We start from the raw sequence: 24,492 nt of genomic DNA, 5'->3' as shown, positions 1-24,492 counted from the left end.
CTACAAGTCCACGCGTTGTTCCCCACAACGCTGCCAGGCTTAGGATGGTAAGCAAGCCTCCACATGCTTTACCCTTTACCCTCACCCCTTTGTGCCGTATTTGTATCGACAGCTGAATGACTACGATTTGCCATCGTGGAAAATTCAACATAGGTTTTTAGCATAAAGTAATATTTAAATAAATACAGCAGAAACTATTGGAAATACAAAGAGAAACTGATGAAGACACACATACCCACACACACACAGTTCTCCATACGTGTGTCCACACAGACATCTATCACCTATTTCTTTTCAAGTCTCCAGGCATCACTTACAGTATTTGACCTTAAAATTCAACATTACAAAATGTCTCAGCAGCTGACAATGATGTAACAAAAGTAGAAATTAATAACTAACGTATACCAAGAAAGACTTGGCGATTAAAAACCACCCCTCCAGTGGGTCTTGGGTGAAACAGGAAGTATCAGAAATAACAGTTTCAGAGTGGTTGAGAACTAAAATACTTAGAACATATAAATCTAAATCCACGATATATGACTAAGATGTTTCTGAGATGCAAATTCATGAAGTTAAAGCTCTCTATTACCAAATTAGAAAGAATGCAAGTAAAGCAAAAAGCTTTTATCTCAAGCTAGGAAAGGAACAGTAAAACAAATCTAAGGAAGAAATGAGAATCATTGATGACAAATAAAACTAGTTAGTGTATCAGAATATCTGCGTGTGTGTGGTGTTTTAAACAGTGGAATTAATAAATTGAAGGTTGATTCTTTGGGGGAAAATTGCCAAAGCATTACCTAGTCTGATAGAGAAATGACAGATAATTGGTTTGAATGTCAAATGCCAGCCTTAAAGATTTTTGTCTGATTAGAAAAAGAATACATGCTCAACCATAACAACCAAATTTAGAAAAGCAAAATAAATAAGACCACTTCATTTTTTCACACCACTGCCTTGCCCATTTTGCTTGCAACGTGCTCATTTTAATTTGTTACCCTGATTACCACCTCTGAAGCATCTCTAGTCTCTTCATCATCTAAAAGTGTCTTAGAAATACCATTTGCAAGTTGTTTCCATTATTCCTCTGAACGGTCACGTGTATTCTTCAAATCCATTCTTCAAATTCCGCGGATGTCTCCGGTTGGTCACAGCTAACTGGAAGCCTGGGGCCAGGGGGCCTGGGTGGTGCGGCCTTTTAATCTGTTCAGGTCAGCTTCTGGAAAGGATGGCAGATCGTGGAGGACTATTGAAGGGACTAATGGAGAATAACCAGCAGCTAGCAGTCCCTTTCTCCTCCCTCTCTTCCTCCCGAGGTAATATGAATATGGCTACATTAAATTTCTTACTTTCTGTGAATCCTTACCTTTGCATGCATTGTTTTCTTGGGCAGCAATTCCCTCCCTCTTTTTTTGCCTGGCAAACTCCTACTTATCCCTCAAGATCCAGCTCAATTGTTGTCACTCTGTCTTTCAGCTGCATCACAAAGAGGAAGCAAGGTCCTAAGAACTTGACAAAGTAACCTAAGGTCAGGTCCTCAATCTGCTCCTCACAGATTCATGTGTACTTGGACGAGGTACTTCTTTAAGTTCCCTCTTTTGCAAAATGGGAATGAGAATAACTGCCTTGGTATTATTTTTCCAAGGATACTGAAAAGATCAGTAGATGCTCTTTAAATACAAATGATTAAAAAAATTTAATTATGTTGTTGCTCTTACCATTTTTTAAAAACAGTATTTTATTATGTTTAAGGTGAAAATTTACACAGCAAATTCAGTTCCCATTTAACAATTTCTACACAAATTATTCAGTGATATTGGTTACATTTTTCACAATTTACCATCATTCTCATTCAGTTTTGGTTGTACCATTTCCAATACTCTGGTTTCCCTGCCCCCTTACCTTCTCATCTTTGCTTTAAAGTAATTTTTGACCGTTTGGTCTTCTACAGATGATTTTTTAAAGGAGCTTATTATTCATGGGCAATAGTCTTTATTTTATGAGCCAATCTGTTATTTAAAAGGGTGACCTCAAGGCATAATTTTGGTCTGTTTAAAGGGTATCAGGGTGATAGTCTCAGGGAGTCCTCTAGTTTCAACTGGCCCAGTAATTCTGGATGTTTTAAGAATCTGGGTTCTGTTCCACATTCTTCTCCTGTTCTAGCGGGATCCATCTACTGTAGTCCTGATCAGAACCTTCCGTAGTGGTAGCGGGGAATCATCTAGTTCTTCTGGTCTCAGGGTAGATGAGGTGGTGGCTTGTATAGACTATTAGTCCCGTAGGGTAGTTTTTTCTGAGTCTTTGGTTTCCTTTTTTCTTTTGTTCTGAAAGAGTAAGAGACCAATAATTGTATCTCAGCTGGCCACCTGCAAGCTTTTAAGTTCTTGCCATTGTTTAGACTTTTTTTTCTGTTTGCTCAAGTGGGTCACTTTGCCTGGTGCAAAAATCAACTGGTGGCACTCAAATACTAACTCGCCCTCCCTTTAAATACTATTCACTCTGTTTAAATAGTAATTTACCCCATTCAAATACTAATTAACCTCGCCTCCATTTTGTTGTTGTTTCTACGGCCCCCATTTTTCTTTTCTATTATTTCCCTCTCTTTTAGCTGTCCTTTTGTTGCTCGATTTTGACAGTTTATACCTGTGCCCATATCTAAGGACACTGTTTACCTTTGCAGGTACATTTCACAGTTAAAGATCATAAGTCATTTAGCAATGGGGGGTAGGTGGGGGGAAAGAGAAGTCCTCACAAAACAGAACACAAATCTCCGTTCTACAGCCAAGCGCCAGGAGCCAGCATTCAGTTTTGCAGTGCCCTAAATGAGCCCCAGGAGCCCCGGTGGTGCAGTGGTTAAAGCGTTTGGCTGCTAACCAGAAGTTCAGCTGTTCGAACCCACCAGCCTCCGCTCCGTGGGCGACAGTTGCGGCAGTTTGCATCCATAAAGACTTACAACCTTGGGAACCCTATGAGGCAGTTCTACTCTGCCCTACAGGGTCCTGAGAGTCATAATCGAACGGATGGCAGTGAGCTTGGCATTTTTTAGAAGCGCAGGCGCGCGTCCGCGGGCAGTCTGCCGCCTCTGCAGCCCGCGCCGTAGCCCGCGCTGGAAAGCCGGATCCTTCGGCTGGTGCACGCAAGGGTAGGCCGGAACTTGGGGCCGGGAGTACGGGGGCCGGGGGAACTACAACTCCCGTCGTGCACAGTGGCTAAAGCGCGTTCGGCTGCCTCATCGTTTCCGATTCTTGCGGCGTGTCTAGGAACTCCAAAGTAGTAAATATAGCGACTGTAAGCTTCTCTGGCGCAGGGGGGCCGAGAACAGCTCACGGAATGCCACTCATTCTTTTTATGTTTCCCTCTGACCTATCGGAACCCATTGTTCGGCCGGCCGGGTTTCCGGGGGGACATTTCTTGTGGCCGGACGCCAGGCGCGGCGGTTTAATTCTCCGGCGGCGACTGACTGAGTTGGATGCGATGGTCCTGACCGGACTCATTAGGAAACTCGGTAACGTTCTGAGAACCCGTGTCGCCCCTCGCCGAGGCTCCCTCCGGTTGTGAGCGCTTGCTGAGAATGGCCGTATCGTGTGTCCCCTGGCAGGCCACCCCGCGACGCCTCGCGCACTTGACCCGGCTTTGCCAGGGCAGCCCCCGGCATCCGGCTTGCACTTGGTGTGAACTCCGCGGTGGCGTCCTGAACGCACTCGGCCTGCCTCTCGGAGAATGGGCTTCTTTAGTTCCTCCTGCACGCGGCCCCCAGCGCGAATAACGAAACGTTAGGGTCAGTTCTGGGAAGGAGTGTCTTTGGAGCCGGAATGTAAAATAGCTCTGTGCTGTCCCTTGGCAGGTCATCAGCTGGCCGAGATCAGGGAACGCGCCCTGAGGAGTATTCTCTGCAAGGTTGAGCACAACTTAATCTGCTACGCTGATCTCATTCAGGAGAGGCTGCTTTTTCTCCATTTGCTGGAATGGTTCAACTTCCCGTCTGTTCCGATGAAAGAAGAGGTTTTAAACTTGCTGAACAGTTTAGTTAAGGTAGGGTCATTTTGAAATAAAATAATAAGACAAGTGAGTGTTTCTTAATCATTTCAATATACTACTTGTTGAGAGTTAGATAATTGGGAGCGTTTTTCATTCTAAAAACAACCAGAGATGTTGCATTTTAATTTAGCTGGTTAGGTCGTGCCTGTCTTGTGATGTTGAATCTCACGTTGCCTCCGTTGTTCAGAGGTAGTGTCTTTATTTCTGATTTTTGGGATCATCTTTCGAGGTCAGTATTTGTCACTGTTTTTCTTTATGTTCTAAGATTTACATGTGTTTTGTATGAAAGAGGACACATTCGTGAATAATGTTATAGATCAAACCAAAAACCAAACCAAACCCAGTGCCCTCGAGTCGATTCCCACTCATAGCGACTCTATAGGACAGAGTAGTACTGCCCCATAGAGTTTCCAAGGAGCGCCTGGCGGTTTCGAACTGCTGACCCTTTGGTTAGCAGCCGTAGCACTTAACCACTACGCCACCAGCTTTCCTGTTACAGACCAGGATTAGTAAATAGCACAAGTATGGTTAATTACTTGTCTCATCTGTTTTTCAGGTTTATGTTCCTCTGCCCACCTTAAGAGTAGTTAGTTGTCAGGGTCAAATGTGAAAGTGCAAGTTTAAGCTTTGAAAACTGTAAGTTACTATACAATTATCAGGAATTCTTATTGTTACTTTGGCATTCTTTAGACTAACAGTATATGTTTTTGTGCTCATGGGGCTGAGAGTATAGAGTAAAACACAGTTGAGTTTATAGTTTCTAACCATGTCAGTGGCAGAGTTATTGACTTTAGGGTAGAAGGCTAATCGTATCTGTCTTTAGCATTTTCTCATTAGGCAGTGAAATTAGAAACAAACAATATGGCAAACGTCTCCACTGAGTTAATTGATAAAATGTCTGGGGAGCAAGTGAAATTGATCTGTATATCTTTTAGAATTAGAAGCTTTACCATTTGTGTTAACCAGTTGGTGACGGGGCAGAACTGAATTCTACTGAAGTGGTGAGATTTCCACTGAAGGGAAAAGTAATAAATATGACAATAACAATAAATGTACAGTGATGGTATTTTTTATCTTTAACTTTTATATTTGTTTATAAACAGATGAGATTAAACAGGTACCTGTTAATTATTTTTCTAAAACAGGTGGTTAAGCTACATTTTGAGACATAGAGCTTTATTAAAATTTTCAGAGCAAGAATAACCAATTGGTATTCATATCATTAAAAATAAGACACTTGCTGTTCACTTTCCAAATGATAAAAACAAGGCATGTTCAGTGTAGACTATTGTTATTGATTGAACTGTGTCCCCAAAATAGTGTTGCAAATCCTAACCTCTATGACTGTGGTTATAATCCTTTCTGGGAATGAGCTGTCTTTGTTATGTTAATGAGAACAGGATTAGTGTAGGGTGTGTCTTGAGTCAATCATTTTGAGTTATAAAAGAGATTGAACAAGCAAGTGAGAGAAGTAGAGATGGGGGAAGAGGGATGCCAAGCCACACAAAGATTGCCTAGGAGCAGAAGCTCAGAAGAGACAAGGACCTTCCTCCATAGCAGAGACAGAAAGTCTTCTCTGACAGGTGGCAACCTGAATTTGGACTTCTAGCGTCCTAAACTGTGAGAAAATAAATTTCTGATTATTAAAGCCATCAACTTGTGGCATTTTCTTTTATAGAAGCACTAGATAACTAAGACAACTATGTAGTAAGAGAAGTTTTAAAACTGCAATAGTCACCCATGATGCCATCCCTGAGAGCTTAACCACTTTTGATGTTTTGGAATAGATCCTAACAAACTTTAAAATGGAATTGTATTCTATTTACAGCTTTGTTTAAGACTCAGTATACCATGATTCTTTCCCTACATCCTTTACTGAAGGTCATGATTTTTAATGACTGTATATTTTATATTACAAAGATATGGTTTTCTAATCTCCATTGCTAAGCACTTAACTATTTCTTACTTTCTGCTATTTTAAATTATGCTAGCATACCAATATTTTGTTCACGTTTTATTTTTTCCCTATGATTGACTTCCGGAAGTGGAATTAATGAGTCAGAAGTAAAGAACTTTTTTCAGACTCTTGATACATATTACCAGATTGAATATCAGAACGATTGTATCAGTCACACTTTCAACATTGTTGATAGGTGCCTCCCAGAGGATTCTGACTCAGCAATTCCAAGTGACAGAGTAGAGCTGCCTTAAACGGTTTCCTGGGCTGTGATCTTCACAGGAGCAGATCACCAGGTCTTTTCTCCTGAGGAGCTGCTGGGTGGTTTTGAATCACCAGCCTTTAGGTTAGCAGTGAATGCTTAACCATTGGGCCACCAGGGCTCCTCTTTCAACATTAGTGGGCCATTTATCCATACCCTTGTCAATTCAAGTTTTTGAAAACCTATAAATGTATGTAGTGTTTATGAAACTCAGATTTTTGAATGAGGTTTTCCGTTTGTAAAAATGGTAATCAAACTGTCTTTGATTTTGACAAGAAACATTGGAAAGTCGATGACATACATCCACTTAAACAGGTACGAGTCCTTAAACTGGATAGTAAGGGCAAGGTTACCTGTTTCCTAACTTGTTCTTAGTTGTGTTTGTGTTATTGTTGGTTTAGAGAACCCACACCATGCACTATTTTCTTTTGTCTCTTGCAATTAAAAAAATAAGATCTCTTTCAGGGGAAGCTGGGCAGTTGAGATACCAGAAGTGTGTTCTGCGGAGGGGCTGGTTGGAAGTGGGAGAAGAGTAACTCATTTAATAATTACAAGAGTGGGAATGAACAGGGTGCATTTGCAGTGTTTGGTGACTGGGCTTAACTCTCACGAATGTTATCAAGTGTTTTATGTATGCGTTTGTAAACCTGTGTTCTTATATTCATGGAAGTTCTTTACTTGGGGCATACCAGTACAAGATTGATTTATTTTTTTAAAGTGAAACATCTGGTCTGCCAAAAATTATTTCATTGTAGTAAGACAAAGTTTGGGGCCCTGGTGGCGCAATTGTTAAGAGCTCTGCTGCTAACCAAAAGGTCAGTGGTTCAAATCCACCCGGTGGCTCTGAGAGAGAAAAGACCTGGCAGTCTGCTCCTATAAAGGTTACAGCCTAGGGCACCTTGTGGGGCAGTTCTGCTCTGTCACATGGGGTCGCTATGAGTCAGGATTGACTTAGTGGCACCCAACAACAACAACAAGACAAAGTTTAGAGATTTTGATAAACCAAAAACCAAACCTGTTGCCATCAAGTCGATTCTGGCTCATAGCAACCCTGTAGGACAGAGTGGAACTGCCCCATAGGGTTTCCAAGGAGTGGCTGGTGGACTCCCAACTGCCAACCTTTTGGTTAGCAGCTGAGCTTTTAACCACTGCGCTACCAGGGCTCCAGAGATTTTGATATTTATAGTTATTTTCAAGACTGTTCCCTTCTTTTTAGTATCCCCCAGCAGTCCAGCATTTGGTTGACCTTGGTGCCGTAGAGTTCTTATCTAAGCTTCGTTCTAACGTGGAGCCAAATCTGCAGGCTGCAGTTGATGGTGTTCTGGATGGACTATTTATTCTTCCTTCAGAAGTTCCAACACTGCCTTCTACATCTTACCAAGCCAATCCGACTGGTAACACTTTGAAATGGATTTAATGCATTCTGTTAAAATTAGGAAAGGGATCTTAGATTAAAAAAAATGTTTTTTTCTCACCCCCTCAACCTTATTTTTCTGTGTTGACTCACGTGAATGTGAACTTGACCTTTTATTTTTGCTCCTCTACTCTTATTCAAAGGAGGATACATTTATATTGATACCTGTGTCCAAATTCCTTAAAAGATGCCGTTGACTTTTGTTTTGTGAGATTAGTTTGACAGATTATTCTTTAACAATAACAAATTTTCACTGAGCTCTCATTGCTGTGTGCCAGATGTTGTTCTAAAGGGCCTTTACTTGCATTGTTGGATCTTCTTCTTCACATTCCAGTATAATAATATCTGCCTTAACTCATGATTTTGTTATGGGGACTAAATAAAAATGAGATAATGTATTTTATAAACAGCAGTGCACCATGGTACACTGATGCAAATCAGAGTTAGAGAGACATGGATTAAGTCCCAGTTCTGCCACTAGTTGTTTGACCTTGTCTGAGGTACTTAACCCCTCAGGCTTCAGTTTTCTCATCCAAAAATTGTGATAATAATAGCACCTCTCTCGTAAAATTGTTATAAGGATTCAATGAGACAGTGCCTGCAAAGTGCTTACCGTAGGGCCTGACACGTATAAACACAGCAATGTTAGCTGTACTGTGCGCTCTTGTTCCTTAATGTCCAGTGTAGTACCTTACACATGGAAGGCATTTAAATATATTTGAAGAAAAAAATGCTTATGAAATTTATGTGATTGGTAGTGAAAGTATAAAAGTTCTTTTTGATGGTTTAATCTGATAGACAATATTTTTCTCTATACCATTGCTAGTGCTGCTACTGCTGTAACTCTTGGCACTTACTGTTAACAACAGCAGTAATGCAGCTGTCATTTAGTGAGCTCTCCTGTGATAGGGCACTGAATGAAATTATTTAAGCACATTATCCTGTTAACTCTTAAAACAGCCCTTTGTGATGTTACTATTATTATTTTATAATATTTTTTCATTTTATATTATTTCTTAGATGAGAAATATTTTGTAAAAATTTTTTTCAATGAACTAAGTTGCCCAGAGTTTCTCAGTTTGCTAATCTATGACAGAACCAGGATTCTAACTTTGCTTTATCTTCACAATAATGGGGGAGCAATTAGATACACCTTGTTTTTTTTTTTTTATTCCTCACTTATTCACTGTCTCCTTATCTGACATTTTGCATTTATGACAGTAGCAAAAATCTATTATCCGACTATTTTGCACATTAATGACATATGTCTGGTAGTAACAGACGCCAGGGTGTGAGGTGAGAGTAACCCTGACTGTGATGGTTAGTGTTAGGCTTCAACTTGGCTGGGCCGTGATTCTCAGTGGTTTGGCATTTATGTAATGATGGCATTTGGCCGTTCTGTAATGATGTAATTTGGCAATTATGTAATGATGTAGTCATCCATTTTGCATAATGTAGATTTTCGCATAACAACCTAGTCTATGGAACTGAGCGATGTCGATGAGTGAAGTGTGGATATAGGTAGGGAGGCATTCGTGGTTCAGTGGTGGAATTCTCGCCTTCCATACTAGAGACTCGGGTTCAGTTCCCAGCCAGTGCACCTCATGTGCAGTCACCACCCATCTGTCTGTGGAGTTGTGTGTGTTGCTGTAACGCTGGACAGGTTTCAATGGAGTTTCTAGACTAAGAAGAACGAGGAGGAAAGTCCTGGTGGTCTACTGCTGAAAATCTGCTCATGAAGATCACGTGGATCCCAATAGACCGTTGTCTTGTGAGCTTGGGGACTGGGCAGCATTTTGTTCTGCTGTGCGTGAGGTCCCCATGAGCCAGGAGCTAACTTAACAGCAGCGGACGGCCATAGCGGTAACAACAGCAGCAGTCATAAAGCTAGGTTGTGATGATGGTTGTGATCCTTGGTGCTTACTGAACACGAATTCTTGTCAGGCGCTGTGCCACACGCTGTCTGTCCTCTCGGTTATCCTCCATCTTACTAAGTGCTGCGTCAGTCACTCAAACCCAAATCTGGTTCCTCTGGGGATAAGGCAATGGTCACAGCTACCATGAAACTTACAGTAAGGAAAATAAGCAAGAAGTAGATAAATACATAATTTCACATCATGATTTGTGTTAGGAAGAAAACTAAACATAGATAGAAAGTGACCAGGATTAAAAGAGCCCTGGCTCAGCCACAGATTAGCAAACCAGGTAATTTTGGGCAAGTTAGTTTATTGAATAAGAAACATTGTTTATGTTTAGCAAATAAACAGTAATGTAATACTATGTATTTTGTTTTCAGAGTTTTCACACAAACCTGAAACCTTGACAGGGTATTTTCCTCAAGACAAAAGTAATTTCCAGCAAGTGGAAGTGCCTCCACGACCAGTGGGTATGTATGTGCAGTGAAGTTGATTCTTGTTAACAGGTAAATCTGAAATAAAGGGGCTTCTCCTGTTATTGCGAAGCTGTATCTTAAACGGGCAAGCTTGAAATTTTAGTACCAGACTGAAAGTTTCAATTGCATCCAATTGTACACTTAAAAATCGTTAAAATGACAAATGTTTTGTCATATGTATTTTAGAACAATAAAATCTCTTAAAGAAGAATATGAAAAGACAAAAAAAAGTAATTTGATTTGTGTTGTTTAAAATTGTGTTGGCTTCTCAGTTTCCTTTTGTTTTCTTAGAGCACTGATATTTGATCTTCAGCCTTATTGGCTTCAGGTCCTCTTCATAGAGGTTTACAGTTAAAGGAGAAATTTAACACTGTACAGGATATTTGAGCATGGCTAATTTGTTGTAATATAAGATTAAATCAGCATTAATTTCTACAAGTAAAGATTTTTGCCAGCTGCCAGTTTCTTTTATGTTAAATTTAAACTCGATGATCTGGTCAGCCACAGGGTAAAATAGAAAATTCAATTGAAACTTTAAAATATCATTCATTATTGATTTGTGCCTAATTCTCTTCCTCTGATACTCGTTTTAATAACTGTGAGTTCTGTTTAAATTATGAGGAGCTCTCTTACTTACCCTGTGAGAGAACACATTTGCAACTTATCTTGTTTGGTGTATCCTAGGTTACTGTAAGAAGAAACCTTTATTTTGGAAATAGTTTTAAAGGTGAAGCCTTACTCTTACCATCATGTGTCTATCATATTGTTATTCTTTAAGGCCTTACATTTTGCTGTTCCATTAACAGTAAATTGGACCGTGAAATGTTTGAAGTTTTCTGCGTTTCCTTGGCTGCCCCTGACCACGACAGACAGACACGTTCTTTCCTCTAACGAAAGGTATGGTGCTTGAAGTGCTTCAGGCATTCTTGCTCGTTTATTGTCCTTACGTCTCGTAGTTAGTACTAGTTAGTACTTGACGTTTTCACCAGGAAAAAAGATAGTGGCTGTGAAGGGTAGCAGTGGGGATACATGAATGATTTTCAGTCTCTCGAAAAGCACAGCAGAAAATCTATGTTTGCCTTTCATCAGACTGTACGTTAAGTTTCTTTTTGTGATTTGAGTCTTATGTCCTCCTTGGTGACATGAGTTATTTCTTATTGACCAGATCCTCTGACTGGCCATTGCTTATATCTTGGATTAATGAAAATGGAAAAACCAAACATAAATGCAGTTTTCTGATAGACACTATATTTCAAAACAGGAGCTCTATTAGGAGGAAAATTGTATGGTGTTGAGAAGGTTGGGAACCTCTGGTCTGATCTGGTCTTTTGTAATACATGTTAATTCCTTGTTTTCCTCAAAAGTGGTGAGCTGATACAAACAAGTTTGGAGAGATTTTTAACGTTAGATTTACTTTTTCAGAAACTTTAGTTTCAGTGAGTGGTGCGACAAATGAGTTATCTGTCATTTTTTGGTGGGAATCTGGAAAATAAAGACCAGCTTGCTGGGGTTAGGGTCAGATATCGGTGAGTGCAGTTAAATGATTTTTGATGATGGTTGTTACAAGGCATCGGTAAATCCTCTGGGGACACAGTGTTTAACAGGCGAAGTGGGCAGGGTTGTTTTGATCTGTTGATTTCTTAGCCAGTTCCTGATGGAGAGGCATTGATGGTTTCTAGTGCAGGCCTTTGGGTGATGGGTGGTGGCCAAGACCAGGATGGGGTAGGTGTTGGTTTCTTGGTGTCAGGGGTGAACAACTACATTCCTAGGTGGGCACATGTTTTCTAGGAAGTTGTTGGAATAAGAAGGTAGCCCTAGCTAGAGTAGAAAAGAGAAGTAAGGAATCTAGTTCGCAGAGTTTAACTCTTATTATTTTATTGGTCTCGTTTCTTAATGTATTTTGCAGATTTCTTTGAACTGTGTACCATTTGACCTTAGTGATCTTGTTTTGTAACATTTGTAACAATGGTGAATATGGTGTAGTCTCTACACTTGAGGAGGTTCTAGTAGGGGATACAAAGTCAACAGGCGATCTTAGGACCACAAAATACATGCATGTGGAGGAAGCACCTATAGTCATGCATGCAAATACCTCTATGTTTCGGTATCAATCCTTCTGTTTATGTGTGCGTCTATGATTTAATGATTTATTTAAAAGGCATGTAATGACACCTGATTCCAATCCAACACCACAATCTTTAAGTTTTCCTCCATTTCTTATTTGTAACCTTCTCATGACAATACGGAGCCCCAAAAGGTCAGCAGTTCGAATCCACCAGCTGCTCCTCAGAAACCCCATGGGGCAGTTCTGCTCTGTCCTGTAGAGTCTCTGTGAGTTGGAATCTACTCATCAGCAAAGGGTTTGGTTTTTTTTGTGGTTTTCATGACTATAAGAAACCTTGCTCTCATTAAAAACCCAATTAGCTGCATAATATTTACACGTGTTTATTCAGCTCTAGGAGAAGGCCTACAGAGGAAGTGGTGTCTGATCTGAGCCTGAAGGATTTTTAAGAACGTCATGCCACTGGGTCTGATATAGGTGAACTCTTTAAAAATAAATCATGTTATATTTTGTAGCTCCTTAAGAAGTAATAACCACACTTTAATCTGGAATACTTGTGAACTCTTGAAGGATGTTATCATGCAAGATTTTCCTGCTGAGATTTTCCTTCAAAGGCCTAAAATTGTCCAGGTGAGTACCCTCTATGATTGTTTTAGATTTTGAAATAGAGGGCTTTAGCAATGAAACATTTTTCGAAGAGGAGTCCTTGGGAAGGAAATTTGCACTAATGTATTTAAAAAATAAAGTATTTGGCTATTTAAACCATATATTCTCTAACTTTTTTGAAAAGTGGTAGTTTTTCGGATAGGTGGTAGTTTTATTCCAAATACTCAGTTTGGCTACTTTGAATTTACGATTTATTCCACCTAAAGGGTGAATGGGCTTTGGGAGTTTTGGCCCTGCAGCAGAAACTTGTTAATGGTAAGAATAGCACTATTTTTTGAGTATCTAGTATTTTTTTAGTATGTTTAGGCACAGTGTTGATGCTGGGAAAATGAACTATATAATATAGGTGGATCTTTCCTGTCTAGTGTACTGCTTAAATAATGGAGAGTGAGGGACCCAGGGTGGAATCGTGGCATATCCATGCTATCTAGTCGTGCCTTGGCCCCTTCACAATCACTGGGCTGAAATGAATGAATGCCAGTAAATGGCCCGTGTCATAGCTGGTGTGTGATAGCAGAGGAGAAATGTGAATGACCAAAAAAGTGGCAAAATGCTTCAGATTTTTGACATGAAAAGAACTTGAAAGTTCTGTGTAATATAATGTCCTAAATAGGGACGAATTCCTATGTTCTCTCAAAATGGGTATTCAACTAACAGATTTTAGAAATAAGAAACCCTGACTATTGTATTTAAGTTTCATCATCTTATTTTGGCCCATCTTTGTGCATTATGCTAAATCATTTTTGCTCATTTCTGTTTCTTAGGTTTTACATACATTTGGCAGTTCATTTTATTTCCTTTGGTTATTCACTTAAGCTCTGCTTCCTTTTTTGGAGCTGAGCACTTGGTTTCCTCTTTTTCTCTGCTGGGTTTATTCCAGAACCTTTTATCTCTGCTGAGGCTGGCTGTTGGAGGAGATGGGAAGCATCGCCTGGCTCTGCAGTCCGTGTCTTGCCTGCAACAGCTGTGCATGAACTTAAGGAATAGACTCAACTTTCACCGAGACCCAGGCTTTTTCTCTAGTAAACAAGGTATTTATGTTCATCTACTCATTAGCTCCTGGTATTTGCAGACCCTTCTGAAAACGCCTCTTTATGCTTACTGTTACTGTTAGGCTTACTGTTGATACATTTTCACAATGTAAAATCCCCACTCCCGAACATTACCAGATTATCGTCTTTGAAAACAGACTGTATGACTAACAGAACCACCATGTTCTTTTTTGTTTGTTTTGATAACATGGTTACAAGGTGTTTTCTTTTTTCTTCTATTCCGTATAAACAGAGTATTGTTGGGAGCTAGAGACTGGAATTCTCAGTATGGCTATTTGTGTGGGACTTTGGGCATTTTAAGCCAAACCAAAACTAAACCCGTTGCCATCAAGTCGCTTCCGACTCATAGTGACCCTACAGGACAGAATTGTACTGCCCCATAGGATTTCCAAGGGACAGGTGGTGAATGTGAACTGTCACCCTGTTGATTAGCAGCTGAACTCTTAACCAGTGCTCTGCTAGGGCTCCTTGGGCATTTTAGTGAGTCATATATTGTGCTAGTAAATTGTTTGCTTTGAAAAACATTGATTTGTATCTTATGCAAACTATTTTTATCGTGGTAAATAGACGTATATATATTTATATACATATATGCATACATTAGCAAGTTCAGCATATTTTATGAGTACAGTTCATTGACCTCAATTACGTTTACCATGTTGTGCAACCATAGCCACTATGCTTTTCCAAATTTTTTTTATCACCCTTAATAGAAACTCAGTAGCCCTTAAGTAATAACTCCTCCAAACTGTATTTTTATGTAACTTGTGGTCTAGTCAAAGTGACATCAACACCACACTGCTCAGCGAAAAAGCACCACCTACCGGCCAAATAGAGCACGGACCTGACCTTGATAAAGCAGTCTATGTAACTTATGATTTCTGTGCTTACACAGTTGACACTGGAAATCTAATGTTAAACTGCGGTGACTTGTCATCACGCTTCACAGTTAATCCCTGTTTTGTCGGGAATTTCAATGATCCTGTATAGGGTCGCTATGAGTCGGAATCGACTTGATGGCACTGGGGTTTTTTCTTTTTTTGTGCTGCTTGATTATTTAGTTTTACATCAGCTTTATTATAGAACTCAGAGTGTGAGATTTCGTCATTAACATTCTTGAGGCATAGCATTCCACAGTGGTTGATAACCGCATCTGTGTGCCCTTATTTCAGCAGCAGAATGTTCTAATGCTGATAACGGTAGATGTGTCTGAAGATTTAATCACTTATTATATAAATATTTATTCATAACCTACTATATGCCAGCTGATATTCTAGCCATTAGGTATGTAACATTGAACAAAACAGATAAGACCCCAGCCCATTAGAGCTGATATTTTAGAAGGTCGGGGACAGGTAATAAGTAGATAAACGAGTTAGTTTCAGGTAATGAGAATGCTTGAAGGCCATAAAGGTGATGTGACAGAAAGGGACCAGAGAAGCATGGCTTAATTAGATGGGATGGTCAGAGGAAGCCCCTCAGAGGAGGTGACCTGAATGGTGAGAAGGAACCATCCACTTGAAGAGCTGCAAGCAGAGTATTACAGAAAGGTCAGAGGGCGAGTGGTAAGCCTGGGAGCAAAAAAAAAGGCCAGGGTGGTTCGAGTGCGGTATGGTGGGGCACAGGGGAGTGAGATGACGTCAGAGAATCAAAGAGGAACTTACAGATTTTGGCAGGATTTTATGTTTCTTTTGAAGTGTGGTGAGAACCTCTTGGAGAGTTTTAAATAGGGAAGTACATGGTCCAGTATTAATTCTACTTTGGAAATCTTTCTAGTATTGGGAGTAATGTTGGCTAGAAGGTTCTATATAATCAGGTCATTTAGATATAAACCTAAATGTGATGTTGATACTCAATGAAAAGGTTGATTTCTACATTTTTCCCCCCAGTAGAAGCATTCCTGCTGTCTGAATTTCGTTAATGTTTTTTGGAAGAATGACACAATAGTACTGTTGCTGTTGTTAGTTGCCGTTGAGTTGGCTCTGACTCATGGCAAACCCATGTGCGACAGAATGAAACGCTGCCTGGCCCTGTGCCATCTTCGTGATGGTCGGTATGCTCCAGTCTGTCTTGTGGCCGCTGTGTGTTGTGAGTGCCTTCTGGACTGAGGGGCTCATCTTCCAGCAGGGTAGTGGGCAATGTTCTGCTGTGATCCACAGGGTTTTCATTTGTGAATTTTGGGGAGTAGGTTACCAGACCTTTCTTCCTAGTCTGTCTTAATCTGGAAGCTCTGCTGAAACCTGTCCACCATAGCTGACCCTGGTCGTACCTGAAATACAGTTGGTATAGCTTCCAGCAGTGTAGCAAAACTCAAGCCACCACAGTGTGACAAGCCGACACATGGGTGGTGGATATAACCACAATGTAATCATTAATCTGTTTTCACTAAGGGGTAATTTTAGTTATTTATGTTTTTTCCAGACACAATTTCCCAGAATTCTTCTTTGTCTTACTGTCATGAAGCCAGAGGTACTCATCACTCCCAGAACCCTTCCCCAGGAAGCAGCAGCCCTCGGCCCTCTGTGGTTGGGCGCACAGGCCAGCGCCCTCGAGGGGATGGCCAGGATTGGGATGCAGTGTCTTCCAGGTAACTGGGGTTATGTCAGCAGAACATTAGAAAAACCTGGTTAACTTGCGTACTTGAGTGTGTGTATGTTAATTTCACAGGGAGATAATTATTTTTCTCTGTCTTTTTCTTAAAATGTTGCTGCAGGTACAGGCCTTGTTTTAAACCAGTAGCTTTGGCACTTTTTTGACCATGATCCACAATGAGAAATAAATATTACATTGCAGCCTAGTACAAAAACATACTCTGTGTGTGTGTCAAAATAAACAAAATGTTCATAAAACAGCACTGTCCATTTCATGTGTTATACACTGACCTATGATATTTTCTATTTTATTAAAAAAGGTTGATGATTCTGACCCATGAAATTGTCTTTGTCAGCCACAAATGAACTGTGATTTAGTGTAAAATCACTGCTTTAATTATATGTACATGTTTTGTAATATTTTAAAAAGTTTTGTAAGAGTAATCATAATTTAAATGCATCATTGTTTACTGTTAAAAGGAACGATTGGAGAATCTCTTTCTAAAGCAAGGACTTCTTTAAAGTGCACAATTTATATTACTTACATGTTTCTAAAATACAGGATTTTCATATTATCGTATTTGCTTAAAGGGATCAGTATGGTGTTTGTATGTTACCTCATCCTTAGGCTACCAAACCAAAAAAACCCACTGCCGTCAAGTCGATTCTGACTCATTGTGACTGTATAGGATGGAGTAGAACTGCCCCATAGGGTTTACAAGGCTGTAATGTTTATGGAAGTGGACATCCACATCTTTCTCCCGTGGAGCAGCTGGTGGGTTCGAACTGCCAACTTTTCGGTTAACGGCCAAGCTCTTTAGCCACTGCACCACTTCCTTAGGCTAGAAAAAAAAAAGCACCTTAAAAACGTATTAGTCTTTTCTTTCTTTAGTGGTATTTTAATAAATGTTCTATAAGAAGAACAGTCATCTCTTGGCTTGATTATTTTCTCCTGACACTGCTGCTACTGCTCCTAGTGCTGTAAGCCAGCAGTGCTTCATGCTTGCTGTGTGCTTGGTGCTGTGCCAAGTGTGTTACATGCGTTGTCTCCTTCAGTCCTCACGACAACCGTATATTAGGCTTCGTATTACCAGTATGATCATCATTTCACAGAAAACTGAGGTCTAGAGAGGTGGAGAGCCTCAACCCGATTTCCAGAGCTGGGATTTGAATAACATGGTGTGGGAACCTGTGTTCCTCACTCACTGTTGTACTGTACGTGGTGCTTTGTTGTTGTTGTTAGGTACTGTAGAGTGGGTTCTGACTCATAGCAACCCCATGTGCAACAGAACGAATCACTGCCTGATCCTGCGCCATCCTCACAATCGCTGCTATGTTTGAGCCCATTGTTGCAGCCCCTGTGTCAATCCATCTCCTTGTGGGTCCTCCTCTTTTTTGCTGACCCTCTACCTTAGCAAGCATGATGTCCTTCTCCAAGGACTGCTCCTTCCTCATAACATGTCCAGAGTATGTGCGATGGGGTCTTGCCATCCTTGCTTCTAAGGAGCATTCTGGTTTTACTGCTTCCAAGATAGACCTGTTCATTCTTCTGGCAGTCCGTGGTGTATTTTCAGTGTTCTTTGCCAACACCATAATTCAAAGGCATCAATTCTTCTTTGGTGTGGAATGCTTGATATATTGAATTTGAAAGAACAAGTCATGAAAATCACAAAAAGTTTAAGAGACCGTCTGAGCTAGTTTTGCTGATCTTATAAGTTGATTACAGAAAGACTCTGCTATAAATCTACTTGTTTTCCTTTAGAAACAAATGGGTTATCAGTACTCATGTTGATTGCTGCTATGGTAATGGGAATATGTTTCCAGATAACTCAGTTTGAAAAACAAAATGTAAATGTATTTTTGGCTTCAATTACATTTCGAGCCATCTTTTTGGAATTTAATCTCATAAACTTGTCAAGTCTTCTAAAAATCTTATAAGAATTATTGCATGAAGCGTTATACAAACCTGTTGCTGAAGAGTTGACTCAGATTCATAAAGACCCTATAGGACAGAGTAGAACTGCCCCATAGGGCTTCCAAGGCTGTAATCGTTTTAGAAGCAGATTGCTACATCTTTCTCATGCTGAGTGACTGGTGGGTTTGAACCACTGGCCTTTTGGTAGCAGCTGAGACTTAACCACTGCACCACCAGGGCTCCTTGAAGCAATACAGGTGTTTTTAATATGAGACTTTGAACATGCCAGGCAACAGATGCACAGTAAATGTGTCCAGGGTGTTTTCTGTGTGCACGGTTTATTTTTTGTCTGTCTTACAGTGGAAGCAGTAGTCATGCTCATGTGGACTCCAGGATGTCTGTCCCTTCTCCCTTGGATGTGGGGCACATGGACCTGCCTGAGCTGGGTGCTGAAGACACCCTGGGACTGCAGCTTCAGCAGCTCAGTCTCCCCCAGTTCTGTGTCTCTGTTCTGGAATCAGCAGTTCCTCTGTTGAGGACAGGTTAGTTCTTTTGAAATCATAGCTGTTTTCTATAATTTCTGTTTGTTCAATATGTTTTCTAGGACTCTTATTTTTTTCTCTTCTGTGTTAGGGCCTCTAGAGCCCGTATACTTTTCTGTTGGGCCATAAGTTCCTAAGAACCCAGTAGGGTTTTCAGTATCTGTTTTTTAAATGTGGATGCTGTGAAGAGCTGTTTAGAGTACCTCCTCTCCCTTACAGCTTTTTATTACACAGGCTTCCACTTCTGTGTGGCTACTTTAAATGGGAGCACTGAAAATACAGTACAACTGGAGTAAATTAGAGAAGGTGGATTGGCATGAGTAGACCAGAATAAACAAATCTTTGCCGTTTGCTCTTCAGAAACTTTCTGAGTTACTCTTGAACAGTTGTTTACTTTTCCTGCTTTCTTACTCAAGCCATGAAGCATGTTAAAAGCGAAACCAAAACTGGATTCTTACCTTTGCAGTAATATATTTATCTTGAAGAACAAAACAAAACAACACTAGATTTTCTCTCAAGTGTGCTAGGTAAGTTTGCAAATATGTACTAAATCGGACACTGGCATGTTGTTGTAGTTTTAGTAGGAGTCATTAATGACAGCAATAACAGCACGGCTGATGTCTCCTAAAGTAGTAACAAGACAACAGCTCCCATGGATTGAGTCCCTGTTATGTTTGGTCATCGTACTTGGTTTTGTATGCAGTGTTTCATTCACTGCTAAAGGTAAGAATTACTATTTTTATCTCCATTTTACCAGGAGATTTAGAGTGGTTTAAAAATGTCCCCAAGGTCAAACAACTAAGAATACAGACTTGAACCAAGGCCCTCCTCAATCCAGAGTCCATGCTCTGAAATATTTCAACATTTGCCACAGAGAACAGAAATGTGGAAAGATTTAGAAGGAATGGTAATTTTTATTCTCTAAATCTATACACTTTCAGTAGTGGGTAAACTTGTTAAGATATAAATACAAGATAAATGTTTTGCCCTTTGTGTTGTATACTGGAAGAGTAAAATGTATGTAACATATTTATGGTTCTGTAAGTCCTCTGGCTATTTTTTGCTTGTTTGGAGGTAATAGAGAGGAAAGTAGGAGGAAGGGGTTGGGTATATTTGGGAAGTGTTAACTTTTTTTTTTCCCTGAGGGAAACTGTATACCCTAATTTCTCACTGACTGAATAACTTTGCTTCTGGGAGTTATGACTACATACTGATTGTATATTAATAATGTGAAATAAAGGAAGATCTGAATTTTGGCATCATAAAGTATGTGATTTTTTTAAAGTATATGTTTTTTCTGCATGATAAACAGAAGAAAGTTTTAATAGTTTTGTATTTAGCCTTTTTTAAAATTTGCTGTTAAGAGATTGGTAATTGTACAGCTGTGTTTATGCAAAGATACTCGACTGCGTGGATCATAGCAAATTATGGATAACGTTGGGAAGAAGGGGAATTCCAGAACACTTAAATGTGCTCTTGAGGAACTGTACGTAGACCAAGAGGTAGTCGTTCAAACAGAACAAGGGGATACCGCATGGTTTAAAATCAGGTGTGCGCTAGGGTTGTATCCTTTCATCATACTTATTCAGTCTGTATGCTGAGCAAATAATCAAGGAAGTTGCACTACTTGAAGAAGAACAGGGCATCAGGGCTGGAGGACTGATGAACAACCTGTGATATGCAGATGCCACAGCCTTGCTTTCTGAAATTGAAGAGGACTGGAAACACTGATGCGGATCAAAGACTACAGCCTTCAGTATGGATTACGCCTTAACATAAAGAACAAAAATCCTTACAACTGGACCAATAAATAACATCATGATAGAGGAAATATTGAAGTTACCAAGAATTTCATTTTACTTGGATGCTCAGTCAATACCTATGGAAGCAGCAGTCACGGAATCAAGTGATGCATTGCATTGGGCAAATCTGCAAAAGACTCCTTTAAAGTGTTGAAAAACAAAGATGTCACTTTGAGGACTAAGGTGTGCCTGACCCAAGCCATGGTGCTTTCAATAACCTCATGTGCCTGAGAAAGCTGGACAGGGAGTAAAGAAGACGAAATGATTGATGCATTTGAATCATGGTGACTGCCTTGAGAACGAACAGATCCGTCTTGGAAGAAGTATAGTCAGGATGCTCCTTAGAAATTAGAATGGGGAGACTTCATCTCACATACTTGGGACATGTTGTCAGGAGGGATCAGTCCCTAGAAAAGGACATCATGCTTGGTAAAGTAGAGGCTTGGTGAAAAAGAGGAAGACCCTCAGTGAGATGGATTGACACAGTGGCTGCAACAGTGGGCTCAAACAGCGATTTTGAGGATGGCGCAAGATCAGGCAGTGTTTCGTTTTGTTGTACGTGGGGTCATTATGAGTCGGAAGCCTCTTGATGGCATCTAACAACATCATCATCTTGGTACATAAAATTTTCTAAATGTTCTTTTGCCCTTTTATAGTAAATTATTACATGATTTGTAGTTGTTGAATATCACAAGAGATTGCTAAGGGAACTCACTCCACCTATTCTAATGAAAAATAAATCTGGACCCTGAAGGTCTGCGAGTTTGTTTTATTCATTAGAAACTAGCTTTTGGGATGTGGGACAGGCAGGTCTTCATTGATTGTTAATGTCATTTAGTATTAGGGAGAGAGAAATTCTTTTTTCCGTCTCCTTGGAGAATGGAGATTGCTTTTGTGGCTATGATTTTGGCAATTCCAAAATTCTCTTGCAGTTTTTTTTTTTTTGAATTTAGGATGGGTATAGGCTTGAGAACATTTCAAATGGAATTTCTTGAAGTTTCATCAGCAAATGCCAGGATGGAAATTTATTCCTTTAGTTGCCCAATACTAAGCTGAGCCTCCCTGGCAACTCCTGAATGGGAAAATGCTCATTTATAATGGGGATTTAGCCGTCTGATACTAAATAGGAAATTGTATGCTCTTTGGAGTAGGAAACGAGGATGCATTTTCTAAACTCACCTGGTGCATTGTCACTTATTACATATAAAATGGTTGGTTTCTGAATTTCAAACTTTATTTTAATCAATCTCACAGTATTTTTAGTTAGATTATTGCTATTCTCAAGAGACTTTGCACTTATGCATATATTTGATTTGTTTTATTTAAATAGTACTATGGTCAGGACAGACGTTTTTAATGGTGGTTGTAGATCATGGCGTCCCTCTATCTCTTTCAGCTATTCTAAAAACATCAGAAAAAAGAGAAATAGGAATTTTTGGGGTATGACTACCTAGAAAATTGAGCAACATGATTTTCAGCTGATTATTTGAACGTTCAGTAACTTTTTTTTTTAACTTGTTTTCTACTTGTGTTCCTAGGTAGTAGGCTGGTGATAATAAGAGTTCTGGAATTGCTTGCAGAAGTTATTATCCTCACTGGGGACGCAGTTTCAGCAGGTATCTGGGATGACAGCAGCCTTTTTGCTATGGATATGGTAAGAATCAATGTTTTCTTTGTGATGTGGGTAATAATATTTTATTTTGGTCCTTTTAACCTGCTTTAATTGTCTCATTAGTCTTTGAAAGTTTTCCTGCTTCCTGGGACGATGTTTTCCAAGCATGTTTTGTGCATTTCTTGCCCCAAGTCTGGAATTGGTCTTTCTTTAGAAGCTTTGGGTACTTTTAATGGGGAATGGTATATAGAGACTAAACCCAGGCCATTAGGGGTGCTTATAGCTACTGTGAAATCATTCTTTCCTTCCAGTAATCCCCATTGCCATTGAGTGAATTCTGACTCATTGCGACCCTATAGAACAGAGTAGGACTGCCTCATAGGGTTTCCAAGGCTGTAATGTTTACAAAAGCAGACTGCTACATTTTTCTGCCATGGAGCGGCTGGTGGGTTCAAGCTGCTGACCTTTTAGTTAGCATCCAAGTGCTTACCTACTGCACCACCAGGCCTCCTATTCCAGTAACACAACTAGAACATACAGCTTTTAAAAAATTATGAGTTCATATTGCAATTTCTCTGATATTAAACTTCTGTTTCTTTGCTCATGCCCTGGAAATCTTAGTTCATAACAGTACCAACAAAATTGCTTATTAGCTCTAACCATCACTGCACATAAAATAGTTTTACAATAGCAATATTGATAACATTCTGAACAATTCTTTTTGACCTAGATTAAACCCCACTAAGGATACATGGTCAAAATACTGTGCCTTAAAGTCACTTGATACAATTCTTTTCTCTGTTACCAATTCAATATACAGTTGGATTTGTTTCAATTTATTTTCAGTTTTAGGAATTGCTTTCTCTTCATGAAAATGTAGCTCAAGAATGTCTTGCTACCGTTCCTTTTCCGTCTAAGATGTACCTGTTGTGTAATTTGTTGGCATAAGTTTATTTACCCTTATGATCTTTTAAATTGCTGTTAGGTTTGTAGTGGTGTCTCTTCTGCCTTTCCTGATTTTGGTAATTTGTGTCTTTTGAGTACCTTTTCATGTGCTTACGGGCCATCTATATGTCTTCTTTGGTATAATATCTGTTCAAATCATTTCCCCATTTTTTTTTTTTTTTATTGGTTGCTTGTTTTCTTCTTAATGAGTTTTAAGAGTTCCTTCCACCAGCTTGCCGATTGATTGATTGTGCTTTAGGTGAAAGTTTACAAATCAAGTCAGCCTCTCGTACAAAAAGTTATACACACCTTGCTATGTACTCCTAGCTGCTCTGCTCCTAATAAGACAGCACATTCCTCCTCACCACCCAGTATTCCCCATGTCCATTCAACCAGCTTCTGTCCCCCTCTTCCTTCTCATCTTGCCACCAGACAGGAGTTGCCTACATAGTCTCATGTGTCTACTTGAGCCAAGAAGCTCACTCCTCACCAGTAGCATTGTCTATCTTGTAGTCCAGTCCAATCCCTGTCTGGAGAGTGGGCTTTGGGAATGGTTCCAGTCTTGGGCTAGCAAAGGGTCCGGGGACCATGACCGTCAGGGTCCCACCAGTCTCACTCAGATTGTTAAGCCTGGTGTTTTTATGAGAATTTGAAATCTACATCCCACTGTTCTCCTCCTCCATCGGGGATTCTCTGTTGTGTTCCCTGCCAGGGCAGTCGTTGGTGGTAGCTGGGTACCATCTAGTTCTTCCAGTCTCAGGCTGATGGAGTCTCTGGTTTATGTGACCCTTTCTATCTCCTGGGCTCATCTTTACTATATGTCTTTTCTCCAGCGGCTTTTAACCATCTCAGCTTCCCCAAATATCTACATATCCTCAAGTCTTTTGAGACTTTCAGGCTCTGTTTGGGTTTTTCTTCTGGTACATGCCATCCAGTAATTGCTTTCAGGTGATGGTAGGACTCTCCTTGCTTACTTTTCTTCTTTCTGGGATTACAGTCCTGCGCAACCTAACGTCCAATGTCTGAAAACAGTTGTTTCATATATTTTGTACTCCTCCATGACCAAAAGGGGAGGATTTGTTTAAGGCTTTTAATTATGCCATTTAAGCAACAGGCTTATCTATAAATTATTAGTGACATAAATGTACAGTTATCTGGAATGAAAATTCTGGATCAAATTTAGAAGAATCATTCAGGATGTGGAGAGATCAGAAGGATGCCTTATTTTTCTTTATTGTTTGTATT

The 24,492-nt window shown here is 39.9% G+C and overlaps 1 protein-coding gene and 1 long non-coding RNA gene across 7 annotated transcripts in view; one reads left to right on the top strand and one right to left on the bottom strand.

The window, feature by feature from the left end:
* Nucleotides 1–1,036: 1,036 nt before the first annotated feature.
* Nucleotides 1,037–3,111, bottom strand: LOC126085418 (uncharacterized). 2 transcript variants are annotated; one of them, XR_007519271.1, is made up of 3 exons: nucleotides 2,872–3,111; nucleotides 1,364–2,321; nucleotides 1,037–1,216 (listed from the first exon to the last, which is right to left on the bottom strand). It is a non-coding gene; the product is annotated as an uncharacterized LOC126085418 (long non-coding RNA). The 2 variants fall into 2 exon arrangements; XR_007519270.1 differs by having other exon boundaries at nucleotides 2,897–3,111.
* A 245-nt stretch (nucleotides 3,112–3,356) lies between these two features.
* Nucleotides 3,357–24,492, top strand: part of RTTN (rotatin) — a 206,373-nt gene continuing 185,237 nt past the window's right edge. For 3 of the 5 annotated variants that reach the window (XM_049899910.1, XM_049899909.1, XM_049899908.1), the window contains exons 1-10: nucleotides 3,357–3,502; nucleotides 3,842–4,029; nucleotides 7,471–7,648; nucleotides 9,965–10,054; nucleotides 10,867–10,957; nucleotides 12,638–12,752; nucleotides 13,669–13,819; nucleotides 16,262–16,427; nucleotides 18,707–18,888; nucleotides 22,229–22,344. In XM_049899910.1, the coding sequence (XP_049755867.1) occupies nucleotides 3,472–3,502; nucleotides 3,842–4,029; nucleotides 7,471–7,648; nucleotides 9,965–10,054; nucleotides 10,867–10,957; nucleotides 12,638–12,752; nucleotides 13,669–13,819; nucleotides 16,262–16,427; nucleotides 18,707–18,888; nucleotides 22,229–22,344 (1,308 nt within the window). In that variant the 5' untranslated portion in view covers nucleotides 3,357–3,471. The other 2 variants (XM_049899911.1, XM_049899912.1) reach the window with 2 other exon arrangements.

Source organism: Elephas maximus, chromosome 11 (assembly GCF_024166365.1).
Source record: "Elephas maximus indicus isolate mEleMax1 chromosome 11, mEleMax1 primary haplotype, whole genome shotgun sequence".
Taxonomy (NCBI): domain Eukaryota; kingdom Metazoa; phylum Chordata; class Mammalia; order Proboscidea; family Elephantidae; genus Elephas; species Elephas maximus.
The sequence above is the reverse complement of the archived record's forward strand: the minus strand, read 5'-3'. Positions and strand labels throughout refer to the sequence as shown.